Here is an 18,403-nt window from a genome sequence, read left to right as displayed (position 1 = left end):
ACCTGTGCAGACTTATCTCTTCCGAAGCCGCAATCACAAATCTTATTAGATTTACTCGGGAAAACATCTTCACAAATCTACTACTGCTTTTTTAAGCAAAGTAAGTAGGAAAAACAAGGAAACAATGTCTGATAAACAAACACACAAATTTTTTCGAGAGCATGAACGCACTAACTGATTTGAAACTTCAGTATTTTACAAATGTCTTCACTGATAGTTCGAATGTTCTTCTGTCTTGAAACCTCGGCATATTCTGTTTGTGTTTTGTTATAGTGCGCATACGAGGTTTTTAGATGGAACCTTTATTTCCAGTCATCCTCTATTTAGGCCTCTGAAGACGGCGAAGAAGCCGAAACGTCAGGCAAATAAAGGTTCCATCTAAAAATCTTCACTGATATTTTTTGGTCGTAAAATGATTCGGATTTAGTTCATAGATCATGGGCTGGGATCACGTTTATCAACGATCTTATGGACGCTCCTCTCCGCTTCAAAATTTTGGACCTGATTAACAAAATAAATAGAAATCGCATCCTTACGGCTGTAATATTTTTTGATTCGTATATATTCGAATATTTGAATACAAGGAATTGATTTGCTCTCTTGTTGCGCTACTATTATTCACTACTTTTATTCTTCGGTTCCTTCATTTACTTTTCCTGTCCAGCAAATTTGTGGAAAGACATAAAAGAATCAGCCACCATTGCGATCCCTGCGACTGCTTAATAAGTGAGCCAAGCGATTTCATTTCTCTATTCACTTAGGTATCTGTTTACTATTCAAGAAAACTGCAAGTTCATAAATCATAACTAACTGAATCTTACGATGACTGATTATTAGTATGAAACAAGAGGTAACGAAGGCACATAAATAACGTTACGCAAAGGAATGCTGATGAAGTGCTGTTCAGAGACAAGGATGCGATGCCAATAGGAACGACGGGACGAGTGTTAGAACTTTTAGGATCTCTGTAACAACGCAAATAGATTTACTCTAGCAGTAGTACGAGGGAAGAAAACTCACTTACTCGAGTCGAATCACTGCACTTTCCTTTATCCTAGGCTACTATTCGCTAAGACACTAACGAGTTCTCGTCCAGGCTAAGTGGAACAACCATTAGGTGCTAGGAGATATTTGACTGGAAGATATCCATATGAATGATTAGAAGGATCTCGCAATACCCATTTTTGAATGTAACCAGTTGTAAAACTTTCTTTTGTCGAATAAGTTATAAGTGCTCAAACTTCAACTCAGGTGTGTACAGGCATTTAGGGAGAAAAGACTGCGTTATAATTTTGCTGAGAGTGTCTCGAATGCGTTGGAAACACAAGAAATTAATCGAACTCGACTGAATATTGAGAATCCTGGTCGTTGCTATGCGTGGTCCTCTCTGTGCTCGCGGACAGATTCGATCGCTAAGTAACCGATTCTGACGATGGTCGGCTTTGACTTCGCTACTTCTTTCAGTGCTTCGCGTTCGTTCACCCGTCGTCATCTCTCATCCGCCCTCAAGGAGGCTTAGGCAACACCCCTAACTCTCCGGCCACACCCACTCAGGAGCACAACTTCTCCTCACAACATGCGAGCCGCCGCTCTGGTTGTCATCGCAGCAGGTTCGTCCAGCTTACACTTGATTTTCTTTGAATTTCCACCTCACATATGCTTCCTACTCGAATCATAATTCAGAATCATCACTCCTGAGCATATCCATATCATATCCGTAATCCTGAAGAAAAACCCGTGTATGCTTCCCAACTTTAGCACTTAAGAAAAAAATTAACAACTAACTATAACATTCCTTCAAAACATTCTTCTGCCCGAAGCAGGAGCACTCCTTCCTCTTTAGATATGCTTCACCGAATCGTTTACGTACGAAATTCTCACGCGTTTTTAATTACTGTAAGGTACATGCGCTACAGTATAGCGTTTGTAGAGTTTTATAATCACATTTTTTTAAAGTATATTTACGAGATGAAGAGATTCATCAGTAGAGATTCGCGTTGTTTGCTCAGTTTTCGTCAAGAAAAATCTGACAAAATCCCCGGATTCTCATCAATATCTTCACTTTTCCCTGAAGTATAGTGTTCATAGTGTAAAACAGTAGCACTGTAACTTGTGGCTGCTTAACCTTGATGGAGTTACGAGGAAAAAAATTCTCTCCCTGAGTGATGTTATTCAGACAGGGATCGGTTCAACTATTTACATCCGTTGATCGCTAATCTCAGCTGATTCTGTTTTCGAAATGTATAAACGTCAAAACAAATATTCCGTAGTCCGCCTACACGCGATTATTCGAAGGGAGTCAAAATCCTCTCATGTTCTTCTCCTAACTCCAAACTCCCGAGAGCTCGCGTCAATACCTCGAAAACTGATTATTCAAAGCGTTTACTAAAAGTTCTATCACCTTTTCATTGCCGAACTATGTACGCTGTTTTCGACTAAGAACAGTGCAGTTCCTTCTTGTGAGATCTTTCGGTTTTAAAACTCAAAAGAACCTTTTCTATCTTTTTTGCTGTTCTGTTGCGAGAAACAATGTAACCTGGACGATCACACGTATCATTGGAGGAAATACGATTAAGCTTGCAGCGGCTTTTTCGCAGCATTTTCGCCTTTCCTTTTCTCCGGATTTTGCGACTAGTATTCTCCAGCAATTATCTAACAGACTGTAATTTGCAAGGTCGCACTATCCCAACTTCAAAAGAATATCAGTCATTCTACGAATACCGATTAAGCAGCCAAAAATAGGACAGGACTTTTTTCTTAAAATCATTGAAGCATTGGGTCATGATTTCATGAATTTTAATTCCAATTTTCATATCCTCACGAGCGGAGGCTGTTCAACCATTTTGGGAGAGAGATGTGAATTCTGGCGTCTCCGACAACGGGCTAAGAGTTTCAAAATTATGTGTTTAATTATTTGTTCTTAACTTAAGCTAAACGTAAAGGAACGTAAAAGTGTATGGTGAATGAGGACGAAAACAGAAGTAAGGTAAACATGCCCGAGTCATTTCCTACTACTTTTGTGAAAAACAAATAAGTAAATAAACAATATGCGCGCATTACACAGATATTCGACTTTTGTTCATGACTGAAGAATAAATTGAAACTCCAAACCAAGAAAGTAAAGAATAAAGTAAAATTACGAGAACATCTGGGAGTCACCAATGTTGGCTCCGAAACTCGGGATGACATGACTTTGTTGGCAGCGGCGGAGAAAATGGACGGTCTGTCCTTCGCCGGCGATCTTCTGTCTCAAAGAAAGAATTTCGTATACCAGTCGAAAGCAGCTTACTAGTACATCTCTGAGTATTGCCCATGTTCGACTGTCCTTGAATGCTGGGATGTTGAATGCGTAGCTTTTATATTGACTTGCTTAAGCTGTGACCAGGATCAGTACTGATCTTCATTAGCATCCAACGTTCCGGCGCTAACGCTTTCCTCTGGGCCTTTAAAAGTCGAAACCATCAGTAACTTCTCCTCCCAAGCGCCTCACAACCCTACAGAAAACATTCAGACGACAAGCGTACTCAGCGAAGAACTCATCGGCTAATGCCTACCTCATTTGCTAAATTTGGTAACGCAACAGACCACTACCACCCACAACTGCGAGTCACAAAGGTCTTTATAAGGGACCTGGCAGACCGCCCCGTAGATCAAAGCCCTCACAGATCTTGACATGGGGCCAGCTCGTTTGTGATCGCAATGCACTCATCCCTTCTGTTTTTCTTTTTTGGACCTTTGGCAATTAACCAAAATGCCTCTAATGTTTTGCGCGCTGTGATCTTCGACTCGAAGGATAGTATGTTTTTGTTTGAATTAATGAGGATTCATTTCACGTTCGAATTTTTCGGAAAATTTTCTTCGCACTTACATTTCATCTCTTCTGAGTGGTGACAAAATTTTTCTTCACTTTGTGTCTTTAAGCTCCTCGTGATGACCCACCAGCAAATTATGCTACAGTCAATAGAATAAACCTTTGCAAAACTTTTTTTTGCTGAAATCAAGGTAAACCAAACTTCTTTCATATCTAAGACACCCTCCCAGTCGTTTTCTTTCCATTCTCGGTAGACTTTCAATGGTTTCCTTTCAAAGAATCGTTGTCGTGAAAAACACTCCTTCATTGCCGTTACAAAACCGCATTATCTATGCGATGGCACGATATTACTCAATGTTTGCAATTGAATGTGATTAGTTTTCAAAATCTCCTCTTAACGGAGAAACGACATTCAGTCGCATTCAATTCGACTTCGTCAAACGGGGGCTGTCAGAAAGCTTCACAAAATAAATTTGAATCCCGCTTATTGGCCCAATCTAATGCGTGTCGTAGCTAAAAAAACTCATTTGACAAATCATCCGTGAAAGAGCAATATATACAAATATAGTTATTCTAATCAACTCTTACATCTCATTAAAGCGAAATGAGATCTAGTGCAGCTTAAATTATTATTCGTGAAACTTTCATGTTTTCGATTCTAGGAGCTTCTAACACTGGGTTATAGTACAAATTCTCGCACCTCTTGACATTTTCCAAAGACATTGCCTGCAGAGAGGATTGGGAAGGTGATCCACGAGCATCCCCATAAAAACAGCTCTCATAAATCCAAGAACCAAAGCATGAGGGGCATCCGAAACATCAGAATACCAAAATAAGCTATTTTTTATGCGTACGGAATTGACGAAAGGAAACAGTGAAGCTTGGTTTTGGTTTCTCTCGTGTATTTTTTGCCTCATCGACTAACATCTCTACTAATCCTCAGCGATCAAAATGTAAAGGGATGCCTCGTTGGGCACAGCGATATCTTTATGTGCTTCTGGGGTGCCTCGTTCCGGCATTCGCAGCAGGTCCCTCCGTCTTCGTCGTAATACTTGCAAGTTACGTACCAAGCTCTACAGAAGCAAAGAATCAAACCTCTAACATTTTCAAGCATGTTTTTCATACTTGATATTAACGTCACTAACACAAAAGTCTCTGAGTAGTGCGAAAGTTCGACTTTCCTTGAATCTTGGCATAGAGATTGGCAACGCGGCTACTAAGGTAGGCACAACGATTTGGGCTTTTTTGGTTTTTGTTTCCGGGTGTAATATCCTAGGGGATGATGAATTGTTCTGGATGAGGCATTTGAGAGGATATATTGCAAATGTTCTTACTTTCCAGGCTCTGACGAAGGCGACAACGCCGAAACGTTAGCCGTAATAAATTTTGTTAACAATCTTGGCTGTTGCTTAAATTCGACTATCAACAAGTTGCAATCTCTGAGTAGTGTTGTACTCCAACTACTCCTTGTAAAAAGGGGTTTGCAGCACTTCCAGACCTTCTTACTTGTACTTCACAATGTCCGAGAGAACGCCAACTGCATAGATTCCCACACTCTGGAATTATAGCAGGATTCCTAGTTCTTTAGAAGTCGACAGCTAGGTAGCGAAGTAGAAAGTGCATGTAATTAATATTTGACGAATTTTCTCAATGTTCCTTCTCAGAACTTTCGGAGACATCTTTGCTCTATAGCATATGTCACTATGACACCAAACCGAGCTAAAAGAGAAGAAGAGATAGTTATCCTTTGAATTTAAAAGTGAAAACTCTGGGATGTTTTACCTAGAGCAGCCACGAAATGGTATCAAGCGGAAGCTAAGAAGACTGTGACTGACTTTTTTATACTATTCTCAATATTTGAGAAATATAACCATTCCTAAAATGAGAGGTTGTACTGAATAATTCACTTGTTTGGAGAAATAAACAAAAGAAAGGTTCTCCAGCAGACTGCATTCGGATTCTACAGCGCAAAACAAATCTTATCGCAATCCAGAGCTGAGCTACTGCCCAAAAACCAAAAGAAAGGTTAAGTTACGAATCAAGAGAGAAAAATATTGTTCCATTTTTCTTTCATGTCTATGTGTTTTACTGCTGTCTTTCGCTTGGGCTTCGCCGACCTTTTCACTGCTTACTGGTATTCGAAACCATAATTCAGGAAAATAAGGGAATTTTCCTAATGGCTCCGGCTCTTCCCTACGTTTTCCTAAACCAACTATCAACGGATGATTTGTTTTTCGTGATTCTTAGCGTGTCAGACAAATCGGAAGAGGATGTGAGAGGAGTAAAACACCATCGCTTCTAAGCGGGCGCTAATCTCAGTCTCAAAGATCCACGTTCCCGTCTACGATGAGTAGCCAATCTCAATGAACATGGAAGCTCTCTCAGCGTCATTGGAAGCTGCAAATAATTTAATGCGTTTCCTCTCTTAGGTGCGGAGGAATAGAGAAAATTTTACGACTTTTCCGATCTCAGTAGTAGTAGAAATGAGATGAGCAGTCTCTTGTGATTCTCCACTCACGATTTCCTCATCCAGTCTGCAATAAATAATAAATAATAAATAATAAATAAGAGCTGTAAGAAATAGGACCCAGTGTTTGCCGGGTCTAATTAAATAACAGTACATCCTGATTCATCACTTCTATGAACGTACTGGCTATTCCCAAGACTAATGTTTTGGATAGCCAGTGAAATAAACCCATCCAGCGTTGGCGACGTCATGCATCCGCATCCATCGGGAATTCTCAGCACAATTTCGATTTCCGCAAGCGAAAGCTTAAATTGGAATCGTGTTCTAAGACGAGAAAAATGAACCCCGTATAAGTGTTATTGGCCTCTTAAAAGCAATCATCCAATGCTGAAATCGCTCTTTCATGAAGCGCTATCATCTAAACGGCTCGAGCGACGAAGAAGCTGAGCTGAAAAACTGAATAGCTCACTTGAACGGGATGAAGCGTTTAGATTATGAACAACGTTGTTTGCACTACGGATCTTGGTATTTCCTTCAGTGGATTCTAATTCTAATTCTAATTTTTTTTCTAATTCTAATCATTCGAGGATCTACATAACATAATCAGTGGATGACGTTTTTACCCCCCACATCGTGAAATAATCTAGAGCACCTGTTTGTCATATTCCATTAGTTAAACTTTAGGGTGAAAAAAACAACTGCAACTGTATTTTTTGTTGGATTGCGTTTTACGACCACCAGTGAAACCATAAGTCAAAGAAACTCAAGTTATAAATGAAAATGGTGCCCAAATATGTACTTTCGCGCCTCCAAATCGCTTAAAGGTAGACTTGTCGACTTTTTTTTACCAGCTGAGTATTGCTCCACAATAAGGATATGCTAAGCAATAATACAGAGACGCAATTGCTGATGACACACATCGACTCTACCATATTTGTTGCAGGATGCGATGTATAATTCCACAAATCCACTTACTGCGCAAAGAGTCTGCATTTCGCACTAAGATAGAAATTCTAAGATTTTTCGTTTCGCATCTATTGACTTTTTCGCAGCTGATGCATGGGAGAGGAAATAGTCGTAGTATCCAGGAAAAAAAAATCCTCTCAAAATCCTTTTCCTCTCAAAATTACCCATTCAGAGTGCGAACATACTTCATTCATCACTATGAAAATCAATCACACTATGAAAAAGAGATATTCGACTACTATGACTAATAGGAGCGAAAAAAAATCAAAATGTGTTTTCACCTCGTTGACAGGAATCTAAGCTGCGTGGTTATGAGAGAAATGCATGTCTTATTGACGCTTCGAATAATAAATCCAGTAAAATTCCTAACAAAACGGTGAAAAATATAGAGTTTCTGGAAAATTCGGCTCCTGAATAGTCTTTTGAGCTTTGAGAAAATTTTCACCTGATTCTACATGTTTCAAGATTCTTCCAGATGCTCTTTACATTTGATTTTCAATAAGTGAACAAATCAGTTCTGACATATTGAATTACCGGATGTAAATTTTAGCCGGCGTGGAATATGTTCAACTGAATTGTTCGTTGTAATTCATCCGTGCTTATTCTACCCGTTTCGTGTCTGACCTACAATACTTTTTCCCTCTTTTCTAAACGAATGGAAAGTGCAAAATGCTAATCAGAGTAGATCCTAATAAACTTACTAAACTTAAAATACTTAAATAACTACAAAGTTTTCTATAAAGTGTCTGGGGAACTGTTAACTAGTGGTTAGCTCTACCTTGCCGTTTATTTAGAGGTGCCAGGTAGTCGCGTTTGTGCGGATGTATCACTTCCTGTAACTCCGACAGATATTTTTGCTGAATCGCCCTGTTGGAATAATAACATCTCAGAGAATACAACTTTTTCTGCGTTCTCCATTGATCAGACGTTCTCTCTTCAGATCCCATTCTTCGAATCTCCGTAATGCTCCGAAATGTTTTCTAATAGTTGCATGGGGTGAAACCGGTAGAGTTCTGCTGACAGTCAGAGCTCAACGGAAGCCGATATCACTAAACCAGACATGTACAATAATTACATTGTCAGATACCCTGCGAAGAATACTCGCATTCTTTATTCTAGGAACAATTCCAGCTCCATCATCCGTTCCCTGACTGCTCTGATTTCTCGATAGGCAAGCGAATAACGTGCCTTTTTTTTAAGTCAGTCATTGAATTTGACGACCATACTGCCGCCGAAAGCGCTGCAAGGAAAGGAAAGCATGTTCGAATCCTAGTATTTGATATTGTCTATCAAATAGTTCCAGTTAAACAACCACATAAACCCACTTCTACAAAGTGTCCAGCTGAGCCCTTCTCCTTATCAGCATGAAATTTAGCCGTTCGAAGTTTCCCATGCCAGGTTCCACACTCATAGTTTTCGTTGATCGTTTTCGCTTAACCATAGGTCAGAATATTGACCAGCTGCAGAAAAAAGTGTTTGCGATTCTGCGATTCTGAAAAACTGTTGTACCTGGGAATTCCAGCTTCAAAAAATATCGTTTCTATGAGAGTATCGAACTTTCTGTTAGACTTAACGGAGTCAAACATTGTTCAATGCAAGCATGACTCAAGCTAGATACTCATTCCCCCAGTTGATTTCCAGACTTCTTTGGAGTCGGCATATAATTCCGCTCAACAGTGACACCATTTGCACTGTAAAGTGGGATAATTGTCATTCTCGTCACATTCAGCGGTAATGTTTTACGTATCCCCTTAGAAATGAAGTAATGATGGATAGCGTTGCCGAATATCTTTAACACAATGACGACAAAGCAGTTTTCTTTTAAATCCGCCGCGTGGGACCTCGCCTATTTTGTCGCGCTCCATTCGTAAGCCTGCGTCGTCGGATGATGTCCCGGAAGAAACACCAATTACAGAACAGATCGAACATTTGATAACTCTTCATTAAGCACTTCTCTGATGTCCGAATATTGTCCCGCAGGGCGAAAAAAAAATTCGACTACATTGTTGGACACTGTCGTCGGCATGCTAACAAGATTGCGCCTTCAACTGAGGTAAAATAGAGGGAAAGATTAGCATGTGGCAGGTAGAGAAAGGACGTGCGGCAGACACGCACACAGTTGAAGAATGTGGCGCTGTTTATACTTACCCATTGGACACGTTTGTTCCATCATCAAGAGCTGTCTTATTCCCATATATTCCCACCACTGAGCATAAGGAAAGACTTAAAATTGATTCAAATTCTACCAACCAACCGTGCGGAGGTGACGTAGCTGCAAAGGCCAACGGTACACTACTGCTAGAATAAATGCCGCATGAACTCAGATTGAATGGAATCATCAGGAAAGAGTCAGTAAGGTTTAAAAATTGAACAAGGCAATTCCGATGAATAAGCGTAGAGAATTAACCTAACTTCTTTTATGAATGTTCTTTTACTGATGATCGTTTCGGATTAAACTCTCCAAATCATTTAGGATCACACGATTTTCCGTGTCTTATTTCTCTGGTGACAACCAATCCATCAAATATTCCAATAAGAACCGCATAGAGCGCAGTAAAATGCAGTAACCCATTCGGATTTTCAACTGCGCTTGAACGATTCATATGTATGCACCTGATTACGTTGCTTACGATGTGCTCAGAACATCTGCATATAGGTGAAGTTTTCCGGTTCTCATCCTGGAAATAGAAGCGCTTTGTGCAGGGAGAGGGTTTCCTCCTACCCTGGGATGCTTTCGAGGATTCATCTGTGCGTAAAACATAGCGTAATAATTTAAAACCTCGATCTTTGTACTTACATGAACGCTCGTACACAGGGTTTTTGGATGTGTCTACTCCAAGGATATTGATGGTTGTCAGCAGAGCGTTCCTATATTTTTAAACCGACCATTTTTCTCACTGTTTCCCTTTGCTAAAAACCTTCGCCGCCAAACTTTAATCAGATAAGGGCTCTGTTGCTTTCGCCAGGAAAATCTGCAAAACAACTGCTTTCTGTAACGTATAAGGGGAAATTGAGCAAAAATTATTCCATTCTATTCGCTCCATTATACAAGTTTTTTTTTGCAGAACTTCTAAGCCCTAAAGAGTAATTACCATTCCTGAACTTGAAGCTTCGATCTGATCAAAGCTACATACTTCCCGATATCGCAGACAGTGCAATCCAAGAGAACTAGCTCTCGTTCCTATGTAAGGATAAAAGCTTTTGAGCGTGCATTTCTTATTCAAAATAAACAACCAAATCCATCCATGCGGCAAAAAAATATGCTCTCCTTTCTCTCTGGCCACGTCACTCAAGCTAGATAAGAGGATTGACTCGGCAGTCCCCAGGGTGGTCCACGAAAATGGATGAGATGTAGCTGGTGGGTGTCTTCATACCTTTCAGAGACATGTTTAGAAGACTCGATTTGGAGAAGGAGGGCAGCTCATTTGCGCTAAACCCGTTTTACGTCTTTTTTAGATAGGAGGCTAGAGAAAGGTTAGACTTTGAGTTGAAGAAGCCATGCTAAACAAAGCAGCAAAGTGAAGAAGTTCAGAACACACCTTACAAAATTCGCCCAATCAAATTCTTCATCATAAATACATAAACTACTTGCGCTGCACAGCATCTACAGAGACCTGATGAAACACATGACATATTTCTCAAGAATTTTCTTCTGAATTGTCCTCTTCCAACGTCCAAAAACTAGTTCAGTACTATTGTGGACCTAAACCAAATAAGTATAATAGTCGACTGCACATATTAACGGAAGAAACGGTTTGGAAAATTGCTAGAGCACATAACAGGATCCCAACAAGTGTGGTTTCCGGGCAATTGAGTTCAATGAATGAAAAATGACAGCAAAAAGAAAGAGAGAGCGAGCCGAAAAAAACGATATGAGGGATACGTGTTAAAGTACGGTAAAATAGAAGCTATATTTAGGGATGAACGTGTTTCCCCTGGAGTCTCTATCTCCACCAACGTAGAAAGGGCTATTAGATACTACTAGAAATGTATTGCTAGTACGGAAGAATAGAAAAGTTATTAGATGCAAACGTAAGACTGAAAACAACCCCTGGGAGACCTCTGGCCACATACTCCCGCACTACCATTCATTTCCACCGAGTTGTTAATATGTTACTTCACGTATCTCCTTCATCTGTCCGGCCCTCAAGTACTGCAGAGCAGTGTAGTAACACTACATGAGGAGATGAAGGAGATACGTGAAGTATTTTTATCAACAACAGAACTGAAATAAAACGGTAAAATACGGCAGAATGGCAGCCTAAAAACTCATAATCTCGTAGTTTTTCTTTCTCTTGACCGCTTACATTAAAAGTACTCATTCAGCCTTCATTAATTCGATTCTACTTTTCCTACAGTTAAGGATACTTTCTACATAAAACCAATCTAACTGTACTGAAATCTGTATAACAAATCTCATTCAGTCATTCTCGTCACTCTCCTCGCTTGCAATAATTAGCTCAGGAGTTGCAGAGGCTTTATTATTCTTTTCAGGACACACTTCTATGACTTCTTGTTTACTCCCGGATCTTTGCATAGAAATAAACAAGTAAATACATTTTCTTTCAAAAGCCTGATTCTTTCCTCCTTTTTAACAACACCTGATAGAGTCACTGCAATCAGAAATCTTTGTTAATGAATGTCTGTTGATAAAATACTATGCTGAGCCATCAGTATTATCCTCCTGTATTTTTATTCGCCGAAAATCATTAGAGGACACCACTCATCATTTCGATCGGCCGCAATAGGAATGATTATTTCAAAATCGCCTGCGATACCTGAGTAAAATGAGTAAAATTGCCGCTAGTGAATAAACAATAACTATACTACTTCGAACTTCATTTAATTAATTTTCTAGACTAGTAGTTCCGCAGAATAATTATGTCCTGTTATGATAGTAACCAGCATGACCCTTTGTCTAGCGACGAAAGCTTTACTCTTTTCCGCAAAATTTTGCTACGATTGGAGTTTTAGGTACAATTTGAGATAGTAGATTTTTTTGTTCCATTGGTTCAAATGTACGCAACAATTGCTTAAATGACCGGCATGTTTTTGATGCTGTGTAAACACTGGAAATCACTCAACACTGAAAATCTAAAAAATCATCCATAAACTTGAAAACTTTGAATGTGAAACACTTTTATAGACTATTGAACTAATGGAACTCTTTAACCTAATCCTTCGAAGACAATAAACATAAAACAGGAATGTGTTCGTACTTAGCTCTAATTACAAGCTTACATCATAGCAACACTACTACTCAATATATTATTCGATATACTCGATGATTTTTTCCGTTCATACCATCGAAATACTTATAGCCTTTTATTGTGTCTGATCGAATGCTGGAGATAATGTTTGAGGTAAAAGCGGTGACGTATTTCTTTCACGCATAAGCTCTCAAACATGTCCTCCTTATGCTCTTCTTGCTGAAAATACGCGTAAGAAATGAAGCGGGATTGTCTTCTGCAATGGAAATATTTTCATAATAGATGATTAACTCTATTGTGATTTTCGACTTGCACAAAAAGTGCGTTTCATGTTTCCTGAAAGTCCATTCCCTGAAAAGCAATCTCTTGATTAGTCCAGATCTCTTCTCCCATAAAGCAGTCTTTTGTTTACTGGAAAAGCTCATCTCTGAAAGGGAACATCAAATATTTTTTCACCTCTGCAAGTTATAGCACTCCGCAAATTATAGGTTCTCGTTATCGTGAATGACGGCAGCCATCCAGAAAATGCTGTTTGTTCGCAAGCGCCTCGTGGACTTCCACAATCCATTTGGGTGCCCTTACTTTATGCAAATTTATCGCTTTTCGACGAAAATTGGATTTCCACTGGAGAGGTCTTGGAATTGTCCGGTGCGGGACATAGGGAATCCACAAGATGCCGAGAATGAGGTGCAGATTTTTAATGAGAATTGAAAGTGAGACTAACATACTAGTGAATGATAAAGAATAAACCGTGAATCAAAAGCTGACCAATCCCTTCGCGATCCGCCTCTGTTTGGCTAGAAACGGAGCGAACCGTAAGTCAGATATGGCCCTGTCCTTCCATTATATCCGCCCTCATATGCTAGAAGAGGAAAATTTATACATACTGGGTTTGCAGGATTGAAAACTTCTAATTAGAGTCATGCCCTCAGATGGCTTCACCTAAAGTCACAAAGTTGATGAGCTAGGAATTTCCTGACGTCCCGCAAAGATTTTTCTCGAGAATACCTGAATGTTCATCCACCTTCAAACCAATCTTAAACCCCTCGGTTCTGGTTCACAGCTTCTACTGCAGAAAGCACACAGTTCCAACAAAGAATGTTAGAAAGGGTTGAATTTTGCTGTGATTAAACTTCTGGATCCTATGAAAGGTCCTTTGAATTTTGTAATCTAAGAGCCCATGAAGCAAGAGAAAAAGAAAATTTCATTTTGGGCACTAGAACAATTCAAAACGTAGGTAAATTCAGTCATTCAGAAATACAAGATTGAATTCTTGAATCCCATTGAAATGAGTTATGCGGGCTCTCATTCAATCATCTTAAACTCCAGAAGCCAATTTGCTCTTTGACTTGATTGAATGTCCGTTGAATGGAAAACAATATTTTTTCTGCAAAATATATTTCCATCAAAAATATTTTATATAGAATTAGGAATCGGTGAACTTAGTCAAAAAAGAAAATCAGGAATCATAAGGCTGAAAAGGAACCTCTCTATTGTATTATATTATGTATTATATTATTATTTATTACAACATATATATTTATTTATTGTTGTTGACTATGTGGAGTTTCGAGATACTAGTCTACTCACTCACAAAAATCCCGCTAAACATAGCTGCGCCCACAGGACAAAAACTAAAAGAATTATTCATAGTCCAGTTCTAAAAAGTTTCTTCTCTTAACTCAGGAAAGGACGAAAAAAAACATAACCGAGATGGAGAGTGCAGTAGATGAAAATCGCCATTAATATAATAACCGTTTCTGAATAAATCTCCTCCTTTGTTAATTTATGGAAATCACAGTATACTTCTCTGGAATCTCTTTTTTTCGAATGGCACTCTTTTTTTTTCTCCTTGAGCCCATGAAGACAACTTTGGAAAGGAACTGGCTGACATGTATCCAACTATAAGGTAATGACTTCTAGTCCGTGTTTCATTAGAGAAAATATCGTAGCTATATGTCAGTCAAAACATCCACGACTAGGGACTAGCGGTCAGGGCAATGAGAGCGATTCCTTTGCATTCATTCCGAACATTCTTTCTCATCTATACGATTATGAGCGATTTAACTATGCCAAACGGCTATTCGAGACCGGCGATTGGCGAGCTTATTACCACGGATAAAAGATGGAAAAAACAATGTTTAGCTCAAAAGATTATGTCCTCATAGACTATGAAGTTATAAAGTCCAAAAATCTCATTGATTATCCGAACGGATGCAAGATTTATGGTGCATTTAATGTTGCCTTTGTCGATTCAAATTTTTCGCCATTTATTTTTGCAAGAAAGAGTCTTTAAAAAGACTTTGAATTAGAAGACCTCACTAGTGGGTTACTTTACTCTTCTGCAACCTAATCGAAGCACGTACAAATAGCTATCTATGCTCCTCCGTCCAATTCAATTGTCTACACAAGACCGAAAACACTCAGTACACTGCAAAGATCAGAGACTAACAAACAACGTGTGCAACATTGCTACTTCCACGAGGGATACAGAGAAAACGTCATAAAATCTCGATGATTAAAAGGTGGTTTTTTTTCGGTTTTTATACACCGGAGAAATTAGGTAATAAATACTAATTATTGCCATATTGACTACTGATTTTATCTATTGTCGCTCTAGTGACGGCTTCAGATTTATCTACCATGACGATTTAGGGTCTAGTACTCATTATAAGTAAACCAGGATAAAGCCAGTTGGTTACCAGTCATACATAGAGCAAATCCAATGACGGTCGTTACTACCGAAATTTTTTAGGGTGGCAGAAATATAACTCTTTTTCCTCATCTGTACAAATGCTCAGCAGAATGAGATTTTTATTGTTATCCTCATGTTGTTCTTTAACACTTTAGTTTTACGCATTCATTAAAATCCTCCTAAAGTCCTCTATACTTAAGATAATAAGAAACAATTACTAAAGGTGAAAGTGTTTTTTTGGGTAGATTAAAAATTTGAAAAAAAGAAATGTATTCTTTTTTACCTTATCGTAGCTAGTACATCATTAAACCGAAATAAAATTTAACGTAAACAAAACCTATGAAAAGAAGATTCCAAATTTACTTTTCTCCTCATATCTGCCAGACGCTTTTCTTAAAATCCCGAAATTTTCCTCTTCTTTCACAATTACTCTTTGGGGTTGAAATATTCCAAATTATTCTCAAACAAAGAAGAGATCAAAGCGAAGGAAAAACCACCTTTCCCATAGATCTCTAGTTTTCGTTCCCTTAGTTCCAGTGTCTCGAGGAAACAAAGTTGCCGGAGCTGCTCCATGGCTGTAACTCCTAGACTAAACTCGCGTAGATTTTGCACCTACAAATCGTATTCAGCACATTTCTGACCCCGTCCTCACCCTCACCATGTTCGTGCAGGATCCTCTTCAGTGTTCCTAATGTAGGAAATAGCGAATGGTGAATCCGTAATAATTCAATGAAATTATTACTTTCAACAATAAAACAACCACTACTAGAACTTATTTGTTGCTCAAAAGATTTCCTTTTTCGACAACCGGATAACAATTTACTAGGTAGGTTCTACTTCTACTTCTCTAACCCTTTAACGTATAGTCCTGAGGGCCATGTCAAACATTTCTATACAGCCGCTCTACCACGTCCGCGGAAATAAATTCTTCTCGCCGAACGAAGCGCATGCAATTCCAGTAAAATATAAAAGATGGTTCATTGGACACGCGTTCTCGACTTGTACGCGGCTTTACGGCGCGATGCAATAACTCTTGCACTCCAAAAAGCTCCGAATGTGACTACCACAGTTCTATCGAACGTCGCCCCACCGAATCTTCCCTCTGGGACCAGTTGACGTGTTCGTTGTCGTGCGCTCAGACATGTTTTCGTCGGTTCGTTGTCAAATAAACAAATCGACAACTTAGTTCTGCGGATAAACAAACCGAACACGGACACCTATCGTTTCGCCAATCTTAGACGCAAACACAGAGCTAGACGCTAATACACGAAAACTTCTGCATTTTTCGCTGGGTGCTTCCAGCATCTAAGATCCAAGGCATGTCTTGTCAACTTGTCGATAACCACATTACCCTATTCAGAAAGAAAAGTCTCCGTTGTACTCTGAGAAATCGAAGAAAATAAAAAAATCTCCGTTGCAACGTCGACGTATACAAAAGGTTGACACCTAGAAAGCAAATCATGGTTTTGTTATATGCGAGGGTTGAACCGAAGATAACGAGATTTTCGATGTTAGAAACATTCCATCAGAAGAGGTAGTCTTTTTCAATGACAACAAGATGAAGGGATATTCTCCACAAATCCAAGAATATGAGATCTCAGGAGCACTAGCGCCCTACTTTAAACAATGATGCAAATCTTCACACTTACTGGAATAACGAAATTAAAGCATGTAAAGTGAATAAGTGGCGAAAGTACTCCACAAAGCATCAACGTTCACAACGTACAAACAACGTAATTCAATCTACGAGCTTTCACTTTGGCACTTGTTTGCGAAATGTTGCCTCGTTAGGATTTTTTTGAGGACCTCTTGCGAACAACATCCTTAACCGCATCTAATACTATTTTTGATTCAACGAAAGCACGACCTCCACGTCTTTTCTCTAACTGAGACGATACGGCCCCCTCGTACTTACATTTAATACATTAGAAAACTCAAAACCAAACCGAAAATCATCATCATCGGAACGTTGTCTCTGAATTTTGCACAAATACATTGCGGAGAAACTCTGTGTTGCTTGAAACACAAGCGTACATAAACTTGAGAGTTTAATTCTTTGATTTTCTCCTTTATCCTCTACAATTTTCTCCTTCTGTTTCAGCTGCTGCCGTCTCTCATGCCGACGACGATTCTATTGAGAAACGAGGAGGTGGACGAGCGTTCGTACCGATTGAGGAGCGGGGCGGGGCCAGAGCTTTTTTCGAAGACAACAAACGAGGCGGAGCCAGAGTATTCCCTGCAGACAAAAAGGGCGGAGCACACGCGTTCAGAGAATTGAAACGAGGCGGAGCGCGTGCCTTTGTGCCGTTAGAAGTACGAGGCGGAGCCGTACCGTCTCAGCTAGAGAAAAGAGGTGGAGGTCGTGCTTTCGTTGAACCAAAGAGAGGAGGAGCCAGAGCCTTCTACGGAATAGAGCAGCGAGGAGGTGCTCGAGCATTCTTCAACGATGAGAAACGAGGCGGAGCCAGACCATTCACGGACTGGAAGAGAGGAGGGGCTCGTGGCTTCTCAACAATTGAACTGCGGGGCGGTGCTCGAGCGTTCTTCGAAGATGAGAAGAGAGGAGGTGCTAGAGCATTCAAACGAGGTGGAGGACGAGCGTTCGTGCTCGACAAAAGAGGTGGAGCTAGGATGTTCCAGAACTCGAAGCGGGACTATACGGACGATTACCCGGATTGGTTGATGTATGCGGATCATGAACAGTCACCATTCGAAGTCGACGAAAACGTCGACGGTACGTTCTGAACAAACGCATGTGAGTTCTGCTTATTGGTGTCTATAGTTTTTCTGTGGAATCTTAGCAAAAATCTCATGTTCAAGAATTTTGAAAAATACAGAGTCCATGCACAACATGGAACCTGTTTTTTTCTTTTCAAAATTGGTAATCTACTCAGCAACCTAAATGTATTAATATGAAAGGACGAGCTACTTCACACATATATTAAGCACAAATCGCTTTTCCTTCACCTTTAATCACTAAATAGATCAGAATGTTGCTGTTAATGTTTTTCAATGATTTTCCTTTGGTGCTCAAATTCCGGTAGAGCAAAAAATTAAATATCGTTTCATAATCAACAGTTACGGCTGAATATTGTAGCTGTGTGCAAGTAGTTATTTTCGACAATTTCTTCTGTTCACAATCCTTACTATTCCTAACATGTTGCATTTCAGTATGGCAAGCAGGGAAACGAGGCGGAGCACACAGCTTTCCTGTAGAAAATTCGACTAAAATACGTGGCAACTATTGAGAACTA

The 18,403-nt window shown here is 39.6% G+C and overlaps 2 protein-coding genes across 3 annotated transcripts; one reads left to right on the top strand and one right to left on the bottom strand.

The window, feature by feature from the left end:
- Positions 1-817: 817 nt before the first annotated feature.
- Positions 818-1,492, bottom strand: RB195_009782 (uncharacterized protein; the record flags this gene model as incomplete). The annotated part of the gene is made up of 3 exons (XM_064190488.1): positions 818-965; positions 1,025-1,054; positions 1,422-1,492. The coding sequence occupies 3 exons, from the start codon at positions 1,490-1,492 to the stop codon at positions 818-820; spliced, it is 249 nt and encodes an 82-aa protein (XP_064048071.1).
- Positions 1,493-1,576: 84 nt separating this feature from the next.
- On the top strand, positions 1,577-18,378 carry RB195_009781 (uncharacterized protein; the record flags this gene model as incomplete). 2 transcript variants are annotated; one of them, XM_064190487.1, is made up of 4 exons in its annotated part: positions 1,577-1,610; positions 17,251-17,769; positions 17,853-17,904; positions 18,321-18,378. In XM_064190487.1, 4 exons carry the CDS (start codon positions 1,577-1,579, stop codon positions 18,376-18,378), a joined length of 663 nt encoding a protein of 220 aa, XP_064048069.1. The 2 variants fall into 2 exon arrangements, with proteins under 2 accessions (XP_064048069.1, XP_064048070.1); XM_064190486.1 differs by lacking the exon at positions 18,321-18,378 and having other exon boundaries at positions 17,251-17,894.
- Between the last annotated feature and the right edge of the window lie 25 nt (positions 18,379-18,403).

This window comes from Necator americanus, chromosome III (assembly GCF_031761385.1).
Source record: "Necator americanus strain Aroian chromosome III, whole genome shotgun sequence".
Lineage (NCBI taxonomy): Eukaryota > Metazoa > Nematoda > Chromadorea > Rhabditida > Ancylostomatidae > Necator > Necator americanus.
The sequence above is the reverse complement of the archived record's forward strand: the minus strand, read 5'-3'. Positions and strand labels throughout refer to the sequence as shown.